This window comes from Falco cherrug, chromosome 16 (assembly GCF_023634085.1).
Source record: "Falco cherrug isolate bFalChe1 chromosome 16, bFalChe1.pri, whole genome shotgun sequence".
Classification (NCBI taxonomy): domain Eukaryota; kingdom Metazoa; phylum Chordata; class Aves; order Falconiformes; family Falconidae; genus Falco; species Falco cherrug.
In genome coordinates, this window is record NC_073712.1 from 9,259,649 (window position 1) to 9,271,900 (window position 12,252).

The window sequence follows — 12,252 nt, forward strand, 5'->3', positions numbered from 1 at the left end:
TCTGTTTGTAAAGGCACATTCTTCTCTATGGAACAGAAAATAGCTTGTGTAGCTGTAAAAATTATCAAAGTATTCCTGACTGCTTCATCATAACTGTAAAACGTTACACTTCTACCCTGTCAGAAGCTTACATGGGATGTATATCTTAACAACAGAAACAACTACCATTTTTATGTTATCCTTGCTAAAAAAGGACTGCATTGTTTGTTCCATTGCAATGCTTCTGAGAAGTTTAACTTCTAGTGAAATAACTAGTTAAGTAAAAACAGTCATGTTCTTGATACCACTGTGTCTTGCTGAAAGCTTTTTCCTGCAGTTTTGTTTGTTTGCAATTTCTTAAATGCTGATTATAGTCTGCATGTAGTGACTACAGTGCAGAATAACCTGAATTTCTGCAGATAAGCCTGAAGAAGTTAGATATAGTGTGCCATAAAACTCAGTTTTTCCACAGCTTCCTGTACATTCCTCTTGTTTGGCAACAAAAAAAGGATTTGTTTTTTTGGGTTTTTCCCCTTTCTACCCCCTCCCCTTTGTTTGGGTCTTTGCTTCACATTTTGGATGGAAAGATAATTGTTCCACAGCATCTCTCTAGTGTCCTCCTGGATACTCAATCTGTAAACTGGGTTATGAGTTTGGGTTTAGATTCTGTAATTGCTACTGAAAATACAGTTTGAAATGTCATCTTTTTCTTTCCCAGACATATATGATAAAGACTCCTCCAATACATAAACCGCAAAGTGAAAGGACAAATCTGCCTTCAGAACAGTGCATGAGGAAAAAGCAAAAAGTGCTTCTACAGCTGGATGTTCAGTCAGATAGCTCTGAACACAGTGACCTCCTGGTAAAAATCAGAGAACAAACAGTGTACTTAACCGATTTTTATGCACACTGCTATATCCAAGAATGTATATAAAGCATGTGGGGTTCTGTATCCAAGACAATATTAATGGGTTTATTTTTATTTCTATGGTTCTTTCTGGAATTGTACATAATTAGTAACTATATGACAAACAGAGTACCACTATAAAAATATATGTATGTATATTAACTTTTACATTGATTTTTTATGTTGTTTTTATTGAACTGTTGAGGCTTCATAGTAACATACTAACTTTTTTTTTTTCATACTTCAGTATTCCTAGGGGGAAAGAAAATACATCTTTTAATATAGTGTGATTAACTTGTTTATTTTTAATTTAAGAGCATAGTCTCGGAGGAAGAAATGTTTAAAAAATTGTACAAAGATTATCCTCAAGCTTCACAATTATATGCCATGACACCAAAAAAGGTACTGTAGCTTTTCTTCAGATCAAAACAAACAGTTAATCAAATCGATTATAGAAATTAATGGATGGCTTTATTTTCCTTCTTAGAAACCAGCTACATCAAATGGGAAAACTCCAGGCTCCGTACTGAAACTTACAACCATGAGAAAAATGCGTGAGGCTGGTTGGACTGCAGTTTCTAAAATGGACAGGAAAAGAAAAATTAAAGATGCTGAAAGGCTTTTCACTTAAAATGAAAAAATGACTAGTGCCCTAACATTATCTGATTAGTATAACCACAGTATTATTCTTTCAGGGTTAGTACATTGTTGCATTTTTTTTCATACTAGATACGTTTAATACTACATTAATTTCCTTTGTACACATAAACTTTATAGATACATAACTACGTCCACCTGCAGAACATTTTCTACATTTCATCCCCTATGCTATAAAAAGTTGGGAGACAAATGATCCCAATTTAGAATTTTGAAATAAGTATAACTACTCAGAAAGCTGTTTGAAAACAAAAAAAGGCTGTCATTAGAAATACTGGTTTTAAAGAAATTCAGTTTTGTTCTTATAAATGTACTCTCTTAATACATAATTCACGGAAGGGTATTATTTAGTGAAAGAAATACTGAAGCTGTTAAAATGCATGCACTTTTATCTCAAGTCATCTTGTTTTTTCAAATGTTAAATGTTTTAAATGTTGTTAGAACTTTCTTTTTAGACTGTTTTCAGTTGATGCTATTTCAGTATGTTAAAAGTTTTGAAAATTTAAAATTGAATTTTTAATAGAATTACTTCAGTTTAAAAATATTTCAGCTTCACAGGGAATAAAATATGCACACATTTTGAGACTGTAAAAACAATGTTAAGATGTCATTAAATTGTTTGTCTGACACATGAATTGTGGCTTTATGTATTAGAACATAGATATAAATCAGCAGGTAGGCCTTCCTAAGGACTTACAGTTTCTGCTGCATAAGCATAAGAATAGTTTAGAATAACATATATTTCTGCATTAATTCTTGATTATTCTTAATTTCACAACAAGAACAACCTGCTTCAGAGCCTAGTGATAACAAGAAAACTACAGGTACATCTTAAAATATGAAAAATCAAAATCCTGGATTCATCTGAAGTGGGTGGCAAAACATATGTATTTCATTCTTTTTGTGTATCAATTTTAGGTATAGGCTAGTCGTGTAGGTTCCTTATGCCTGATCTGTTGAGCAGTGATATTAATAAAGATTTTTTATTGCAGGTAACTGACAAATAATATTCTCCAAAGATATGAAAGGATATACTAGGTTTTTTTCACCATATTTGGAAGTGGAATCTGTTACACCAGCAAATTTTCTGAAAAGTTAGAATCATTTTTCTTGCTGGAAAGATATTTCATGTTTGCAGAATACTGAATTCAGGTAGCCACTGCCTGAATTTAAACTACAGTGCAGGCTGGGCATATGCAGGCACTTACAGGTGCACTGTAACTGTCACTCGACAGTGCTGACAGTTATTTCCAAATGGTACTTAAAAATTTATTTTGTGTAAAAGCTGCAAGAGCAGAGAGAGCAAAACAGAATGCAGGAACCAAGAACAAATCTTAAGAAAATCACACTTTTAGGACTCACCCAAGCTAACAAATGCAGGAGTATATGGACTTGCAGGTTATACCGAGTAAGTGATCTGGTGTCTCAGCATGTGCCGGTTGGTTGGGACGCCAGTGCCCTCCCTGAGGGGCTGGGTGGAACATCTCTCTGGAAACCAGGGAAACTGCGCTGGGGTTAGGGATTAGCCAGTGCTGACATCACCTCATCCAAACTGACTGGGTAATGTGAGAGGAAGGGGAATGCTATGTGTTGGCAGTTGCTGATCTTACTTCACAGTGTCTTTCAAAAGTGGCTTTTTCCATACTGGAAGAATTGCTTTAAACAGTTTTCCCCAAGCATGTGTAAGGAAGATACTAAAATTGCAATTAAAAAGATACATTAAAAAAATCCTCAAGTATTCCTGATAGTTATTATGAAGGACAAGTATTTCTGAACCAGTAAAAATAATATTCCTTTAAATTTCTACACTAAAAGGATTCTTTAAAAAATTGCCACAGGAGTTAGATGTCTCTAAAAAGAAAAGAAAAACAAAGAAGCAAACACAAAACCCACCACCCCAAACAGTACAAGTAACAGTGTTATTGGTACAACCTGTTCTGCCCCGAGATACCCGTGTATTTAATTCAGTTTCCCTTGCTTCTACCAGAAGTATCTTGGTGGGGAGGCTTCATGAGGAAGAGCGGTCTTCCCTTTTCCTTCCATACAGCCATTTTGCTTTTTGCTTGGAATCTGAGAATGGCTTCCTCACTGCGAGGCATTTGCTTTGGCAGGCTTCGCAGCTGCCACGGCTCTGGTGGCCGCTTCTTTTTCAGGTGGGGATGTGAGATTGCCTGAGAGAGGCAGGCATGCTGGGCGAGAGAAACGTACCCCCGAGTATGTACTGAGCATATATAATTAGTTTAAAATCTGATCTAAAAAAGTCAATTGTACATGCATAGTGTCGAGTCTCCGTACCAGATCTTCATCAGTCAAGGTCTTGTCTGATTGCTTCTGACTGCCTATCAGACTGCCAGCCAGATCAAAACACTACAACCCTCCGAAACTGGGGAGTGCCTGTGACTTTACCCCTTAGCACTGCTGTGATACTGGGTCGGTGTAGTCAGTGATTCACCCTCAGGAGTATTGCAGGAGGCTTCTGCCTTGTCTTTGTTTTTATTGTTTCAGTTTCATCCTCAATGTAGTGATTGTGTGTCTCAGAATAACAGAAATATCTAGCACAAAGTGGTCTATCATATGAGCCAAACAGCAAACACATTATGAAGTATTTTCAGATCATAAATGGAGATCGTTGGCATATGATACGCAGCAAAGAGAATTGCTGCTTTCATCGATGGTTGATAGGAAATGCTGCAGCTAATCCTAGGAAAGGAGAACAGCGGTCATCTGTGAATCTATAAATTTTAAGAGATAAGAGCAATGTTTCAGGCTGTTACAGAGGCTTGCAGTATACACATTAGCCTTGAAAATTCAGCAGCCACTGTGTGTTTAAATGCAAAACCTGGCAAAAACACTTGTTTCTATGGCAGCATATTAGGATTTTATTTCCTTTTATCAGTGGAGGTCTGCAACAGGATAGGGTTGGAAATAATTCCTCTGCCAGAATACTAATCTTTCAGAAACCTGATTGGCTTTGTCTGTTTTTCATCAGCATAGCTGCTAATTCTCTGTTGCTTGCAAGCAGGGACATGTTTTTATTTTAACATTCACAGTACTATATGCAGTGGAAACAAGAGTTACTCTGCTCTATAATTTAACCTGCTTGTAAGATCACGAAGTTTTCATTGTGTTGTACTACTAATAGGGGAAGAGTAGGAACAATGTGTGCTAACTTCTCCTCGTTGTTACTACTTTTACCTTAGGTGCTGGTCAGTGACAATCCTATTAAATTACTTTTACATATAAAGGGCTGGTATGCACTAAGTTTCTCTAGCTCATTACAGAGATTCCTGGGTCATGAACCCAAGAATTTTATGTTTACTAAATTCCGTTTACAGACATCACTTAAAACACTTCTTGTAGAACATGAGCATACTGCCTTTCACTTAATGAAAGTGTAAAATAACTGATGTCAGGCAATGGATTGATTTAGTTATCAGAAAGGTTAAAGATAAATAATTAACAGTGTAACTGGCTGTTCCAGAACAGGGCTACAAAGTTAATGGCTATACCAGCACATTAAAAATTTCTATTGCTGAATATTCTGCAGGTCAGCAGGGGGGCAACCAAAGAAATGGATCGGTAAGCGTCAGACTTTTAACCATGGATTTTAGGAAACTCTATGAAAGAAGCCTTGGGTGCTCAGATTGCCACAACGGGCTTTATTGTCCTGCCACAACCTTTTGTCTTGCTGCTCCCAGTAGGTAGCGGGACCTCACTCCCATCAAGTGTCCAGAGAAGTCAGTAGTGAATGAACTCTGTGGTCATACCCAGAAGGACAATTGAAGGAAAAGTATTTCTACCAGCTTAAGAGTCTTAATAGTTTGTGTAAATTACAGAAGAGATGTGAATGGGTGTGTATCACTCTGGTGATGCTCAGTGCATCTCTGACAGATGGGCAGGCTAATGTGGTGCCAGCAAAGAGGAGGTAGTAGCCAAGAGGTTCTGTGTCTGTACCACTGTGGAGCTCACCTGACTATGAGGAGCAGGAGTCACATTGGCCTCAAGGTCCACTCAGACTAATTTATTGTGCTTCCAGATAAAAGAATTTTCATTATTAATACTTGGGCAAGTATTTCTGTAATGCACTGCAGTGCATTCAGAGACTGAGTAAAAAAGTTGCAGTGATTAAATGCACTGATGAAATTATACTACCTGCTCATGTGATTAATAATTCTGGACATTCAGTGTATACCAGACTGGATTCTACCTAATAGCTCTAAATCTTGGTGACAGTAGGGCTCTGGACAGATGGAACTAAGGACATTGCATCTGTCTAGTTGCCTTAACAACCAAATTGGTATTGCCTCAAAGAATGAAATCAGGTGGCATGACCTACTTTATGTAACACCATCTTGACAAGCATTAATTATGTTCTCATCCGTTAATTCTTTATTGCTCAAATCCTGTATCAACTTTCTGTTATTTTACCTGGCTTATCAGGGATAGATGTCAGGCTAGCTGGCTGAGAGTTAGCTGGCTCAACATTCTCTCTTTAAATGTTGGCATAATATTAGCACTTTTCTTAATGTTTTGAAAATTCATCAGTATTCCAAGACTGTTGAAATTAGCATTAGGTAGCTAATGATGTGATTTTAAAACATTTATTCCTTACACAATTTATTTAATAATTTTTGTTGCAAATGTGTATGTTGGTTGTTCAGCCACTGCATTTTCAAATGCGTGTGTACTTACTGAAGACTTTGCACTTAACTGCATCAACAGCTTGTCTTCATCTAGTAATGTCCCTTGACATTACTGTTGGCCTCTGTCCTGACAGAAGTTTATTTCCTAGTCTCCAGCTCCCCATGCAACTTTTCTACCTTTTCTCACTTCCAACAGTGATTGTTGTTTTCCTTTTTTCCGTTGCTATTGTTTTTATTGTTGCATTCTTTTTAATTTTTATTATGATAGCATTTCAAGCATTGTTATAATTTTTTTCTTCACAGTTGATGTTTGCAGACATTTCCCTAAATCTTGTTAAAGCAAATTCTTAAGCCTTTTTTATCCTAATCTGAATCCCCTCCCCTCTTTTTTTTTTCTTCTCAAATCAGTGAAATTAGCACTTTGAAGCAGCAGAGGATATATGTCTTCATACCCTGATCTGTCCTCTGCCTATATTCTTGTAGGATATGTTGAGGACACCTCAAACCTGGATGTGGGGGTCTTCCTGTCCAGACCAGTGTATACAAATATGGCTCCAATTGCCTACAGCTATGCTTTTAATTCACTATGAAATCTTTAGAGAAAAGAATCAGCTGTACATGCAAGGGTTGCATGTGATATTCTTGCTTTAGGAATGCTGTTTTTTACTTTTATTTTGGGCACTTTTGTCCTCTCCATGATTTGGTTGTATGAATTGCTTCCTTTTCCTTTCAGGATCAGTGTCTCCTTTAAAAAACTCCTAAGATTTTCCAAGAACAACATTATTTTCTGTGATTAAAGTTTTAAACAACCAAACACGTGTATATATCATGTGTGTGTATATATATATATATATATATACACATTATCTACATATGGGTCTATGTATATGTATACTCTTATAGCCTGTGTGTTCAACTGCATTTAAAATACGTCAGAAAAAGAGTTAAATAATGTATTGCAGTAGTAGCAAAATAGCAGTGTTATACTTCTGTTGCTAAGTGTAGATGGACAGATGTTACTGAGAGTACAATTAATACTCTGCTCATGTTTGTAAGCCAGAAAGAGTTATATATAATTCCTGAGAAGTTATATGGTGGAAATTAACCCAGAATTAAAAGACTCCATGAAAACAGAAGGCATTTGGCTAGTCTTAACAGAACAAGAACTCTGTCATGATATCAAAAAAAACCCTTGGAGAATTAGTCCAGGACACAAAGCTGTGTGCAGCAGCTTGCCACCACAGGAAAAGAAGACAATATTATTCAGGAATTAGCTAAACATCAGTCTGGAATGACTGGAACACTCCTCCAACAGCACAAAGTGACCATGTTTACCAGCTCAAACTCAACTTTATCATATTTCTTATGGCTACTAAAACCAAGAATGTGGTTGACCTGCAAAAGACATAGATCAAAGTCCAAAAGGCAGTTCCGTGATTAAGCGAAAGGGTAGGTGTTAACAGAGCTTCAGTGAATCAGCATAGTGAGGATGCTGATGAAGCAGTGAAGGACAGCAGCTTTATTGACCCTTTCTTGCTTTTGCTCCTTGCAGGTGTTCCACAAAGCCTTAAATGTGAGTGGTTTTCCCTCATCTGTGGGCATCTGTTTCACTGGTGTTGGTGCAGTATTTTGCTTCTCATTGTGCTACAAGGAGTGGTTTCGTAAGTTTTTCAAGTTTTCCCCCTATCACAGTATTTCAGAGTGAATTTGCTTGTTACTTCAATATTTGCTGAGTAGGTTCAAGGCGAGATAATTTCTCCGTGTGTTTTGTTTGAGCAGGTAAGTCAGGCTGTACCTATCCACACTGCAGAGCAACTGCTTTGATCTGAGATCTCTCACTTCATGTGTGCAGCACTGCATCTCCTGGCTGTGCCTGCCTAGTAACGAGCAAATGGAGTGAACCAGAATTCATTAAACTTTCACAAAACATATGTGTAGAATTAGTCATATGTGATTTCTATGCTAGCCTTCCTGTCGTGATGTTGCTGTCCTATGTAACGATTAAATTAATCAATGATAACTTTTTTAAAGCTGTGGTTAGTTTAAAATCCTGAGGGGAGGATGACTGTTAAAATAATTAGATTTCCAGCTCCAGTTTCCAGTTTAGGATATTATGGACACGTTTGTTCCTATCACATTTGCTTTGTGGTTCAGTATGAATTTTCAATAGATGACTTTGTGATAAGAAAGCAGCAATTCAGATGCAATTATATAAACAGTAAGATCAGCCTGGAATTAGCCTGGAGAGTATAAAGCACACACAGAGCTTGTGCTGGGTCACTGCCTCTCCCAGCTCAAGGCAGAATCAGGTTCCTGTGATAGGGAAGAATTCAGCTGACAAGAGGTTGGTCTTTCCAGACTTGCATTGTTGCAGCTACAGGGTAAACCAGACTGTAATGAATGGCTTTTGCTGGGGGAAACTGGCAGCTGGAAGGAGAGTATAGGGTGATGTCCATGTGTTTGTAGACACTGTCATTTAAAGTTTGTACTTTAGAGGCTATAGAGTAGACCCTGGAATTGTCTTGGAGCTAATCAGAGCTTTGTTCTTGGGATCCCCCGGCAGGTCTGAGAAATGAGGTCAGCACAACAGGCAGCTAAAGTGGGGATTCATTTATTTGAACTCTTTGCTGATGTTCTTTATTGTAATTTGCTTGAATCTATTATTTAATTCTTGGCAGTGTTCCCATTTCATCATGCTTCTAAGCCAACTGCAAAGTAAAAAGTACAGTGGTATGCCTGATATGCATTCTTTTTCTCGAACGTTTTATAAGATGTTTTCTTGAGAAGATTATTTTTAAACCGGTGAGATTTTTCTTTTCCTCACCATCTCTGTTAATTCTGGAGCTCATGTTCCTTTACATATGTCACATTTTCAAGTCCTTTAGCTCCTGTTATTTTTCTGTGTCAGCATTTTATCACTCAGTAGTGAAAAGTTCCATGTAATATATTTTAGTGGGGAAAAAGTGAATTTGTAACATGTTGTTAATGGCCTGTTTACCCTTCTTTTCTGTTTAGTGGTTAGTATTATTTCAATTAAAGGTCTGAAATGGGAAAGAACTTGTCAGGCTGGAGCTGAAAAAGTTAAGATTACTTCTAGTCTGTGTCTATCATAACTGTTATTGTCAAATTCTGAGAAAAGGAGTGCAAGGTAAATCTAATTTTACTTAGGGTTTGCTTTATTTGTTTCCTCCCCCGCCCCCATCTAGCATGAGTCCCTTCTTTGTGATGTCTCTCCTCTTTGGCCTGACTGTCGGTCAAACAGCGTCACTCTGTGCTCCTTCTGAGTATATAATCCATGTGGAGAAAAGGGAATGTGCTTACTGCCTGGCCATCAACACCACCATCTGCGCTGGATTTTGCATGACTCGGGTACAAGGCATTACTCTGTTTTAGGCAGTTGTTTCTATAATGGACATCACTGCAAGTGCCTAATCTCACTGGAAAGTTGTTTGTGAATGATCCAGTTCTAACAGTGTTTGTCACAGACAGAAAAATCACACTATCATCATGTTTTCAAGTTAGCTTTTTGCAAAGGTATGGATGAGAAATGCCAAGCCTCTGGAACTGTGAAGTTTATAACGTCAGTGGCATAGCATAGGACCGACTGCGGCTGCCAGTGCAGGGCCTCTGTAGTCGGTTTGTGGGGTCTGGATGGAACAGGTGAGAAGCAGATTGTACTTAGCCACTCTTATTTAATGTAAATGACTTGGGTAACTTCTACTATTGTTATGGCAGCTATCTGTGAAGAATATCTCGCCAGTAGACACGCCAAACACTAGGCTTGAGCTTCACTGTTCAATGTAGCATTTTAAGTTCAACCTTGGTCAGCAGGTTGCCAATACAGGTTACAAAGCTCTGTTCGCACTCTGAGCCAAGCGGAGTAGTTAAAAACATATAAGCGAGGGGAACATATCCACAGGGGTAGAGTGCCCCAACCACATGCAAAATTACAGATCTGAAGAGAAGTACACTGAAAATATCAGAGCTAGTCTAAGCATAAAGAGGTTTGCTTTCCACGCGTATGAGAAAACATCAGAGGAAGTCTTCTGGCACTCAGGTATGCTTCAGTGAAACAATGCATTTCTGTTTTCTTTGTAGGACAGCAATGGCAAGAAGCTGCTACTCAAAAGTGCTCTGTCCCAGAACGTGTGCACATATAAAGAGATGCTGTATCAAACAGCACTGATTCCTGGCTGTCCTCATCACACCATCCCTTATTATTCCTACCCTGTGGCTGTGAGCTGCAAGTGTGGTAAATGTAACACTGATTATAGTGACTGTGTTCATGAGAAGGTTAGGACAAACTATTGCACTAAACCACAGAAGCTTCGTAACATGTAAGCTTCCAACAGAATGTGGTTGAAATGTACCTCTTTGCTCACAGCTGATCATAAATAAAAGTGTATTTCATAACAGGTTTGCAAACTGGTGTGCACAAAGTTTTTTTCTAAAGTTTTATCACTAGTTACTTCAATTAACTGGATGTTCTGTGACATGCACAAACACAGAATCACAGGACTGAAGGTTTGTGTTTAGAATTGACCTGTGATTTACTTTGGGGAAGAAGGAGAGATGACTATGTGTTTGTATAAGCCTTTGCTTGTAAATCCCAGGTGTTTTGTGAACAGATGCCGGGAGACAAAACATTTTGTATACTTCAGAGTTAAAATAAGGCAACGCATACTTCTAGTATTGAACATTTTAATTAGATTTCGATTTTGACATATGCTTACAGCCTTCATATTAGCAACGGTATTTTTCCATATACATAATATTAGGGTTGTTGAGGACCCTTCAGTGTAGCCAACTGGGACTAAGCACATACAGTTTGCTTATCTACACTACAGATCTATGTCATCACCGGTGTGCCCAGACCCGTGTGCATTAGGCATACTTTTCAGGTCTCTGCAGTGGTGGAGTAAACCTCTCTGATGATGCAGGAGTAATGTAGACAGCACAGCAAGGCTACAGTGAAGGCTACAGTACAGGGCTGACAAAAAGTTAAATTCTCCATGCTTCTGTGACTAAGGAACAGCACTACCATTCTGCACGTCTTTGCAAATGTAGGTAGAAAAAAAATTAAGTGCATAAATACCTTAAATGATAGTAAAAGGATTTTTAACAAGATGTAACTATAAAAAAACCCCCTATTTCAGAGCTAAGAATTTGCAGCTCTGTGCAGATGCACTGAAGGTTCAAAACCGCATTAAGTGCAATTTTCAGGTAATAGATGCCACTAACATGTCAATTCACCACCAAACGCTTAGGCTTTTTCACCCCTTCCCAGCCATGTGTTTTGCCTTGTAGAGTGGGTTACTTCACAGTGGTGGCTCTCTTGGTTGTTCAGTGATTGCAAATGTGTCCTTATGAAAAACAATTTTCACTGTTAAAGTGGAGTATTAAATGGAACAGATTTATCCCAAGGTTCACACCATGAAAACAGCATTCATGCTTTTTGAATTATCCAGACAGAGGATTTGGGTTTTTTTGGCAAGTAACAGACCCAACCAAACCCCAGAGCCAGGAAGATGAACACCGGCTTGTTATGCCCAGCTTGAACTGGCAGCTGTGCTCAGACTGCCATGGCCCCACGGAGAATTAACCTTCTGATAGCCCTCAGAGCCACTGTACATCCATCTGTTAGCATAGTTCTCTTATTCGTCTGTCTTTCTGTTTATTTTTGCTTCTGGCAAAACCAAAAGGTGGCAAAAACCAATGACTCGCCTACTAACATACTCCTGCTTTGTTGGGATTAACGTAAAGCTTCAGTTTTGTTTGTGTGGGAGGGAAGTTGCATACATCTGCTATGCATTCTTTGACTTTTTAAAATTCTCTTGTGTGTTACTGTAAACATTGGTATTTCTTCTTGGGAAAAGCCTCATGGTGCTGATAAGCACCAGTTAGACCTTCAAACTGTTAATCGACCTTCCTAAGAGTTTCACTTGATTGCTTTTCATGGAGCAGCACAAGGTGCTGTTCCATATAGCTAAGCCCAGAGTCAAGCAGGGAACTACTGAAGAGCTCATTTGAGGGGCTGACTGTTAACAGCATCCATAGACAAGTACA

General features: G+C 38.3%; 2 protein-coding genes across 3 annotated transcripts in view; both read left to right on the top strand.

Moving 5' to 3' along the window:
* The window catches only part of SYCP1 (synaptonemal complex protein 1), a 25,117-nt gene extending 22,945 nt beyond the window's left edge, over positions 1-2,172 (top strand). Inside the window, exons 29-31 of the mRNA XM_005447118.3 lie at positions 698-841; positions 1,202-1,288; positions 1,374-2,172. Coding sequence (XP_005447175.1) covers positions 698-841; positions 1,202-1,288; positions 1,374-1,517 — 375 coding nt within the window. The 3' untranslated portion in view covers positions 1,518-2,172. The remainder of the gene's footprint in view (positions 1-697; positions 842-1,201; positions 1,289-1,373) is intronic.
* Positions 2,173-2,318: 146 nt separating this feature from the next.
* TSHB (thyroid stimulating hormone subunit beta) lies at positions 2,319-10,611 on the top strand. 2 transcript variants are annotated; one of them, XM_027816634.2, is made up of 3 exons: positions 2,319-7,847; positions 9,393-9,555; positions 10,285-10,611. In XM_027816634.2, exons 2-3 carry the CDS (start codon positions 9,394-9,396, stop codon positions 10,525-10,527), a joined length of 405 nt encoding a protein of 134 aa, XP_027672435.1. In that variant the 5' UTR covers positions 2,319-7,847; position 9,393; the 3' UTR covers positions 10,528-10,611. The 2 variants fall into 2 exon arrangements, with proteins under 2 accessions (XP_027672435.1, XP_027672434.1); XM_027816633.2 differs by having other exon boundaries at positions 2,319-9,555.
* The last annotated feature ends 1,641 nt before the right edge of the window (positions 10,612-12,252 follow it).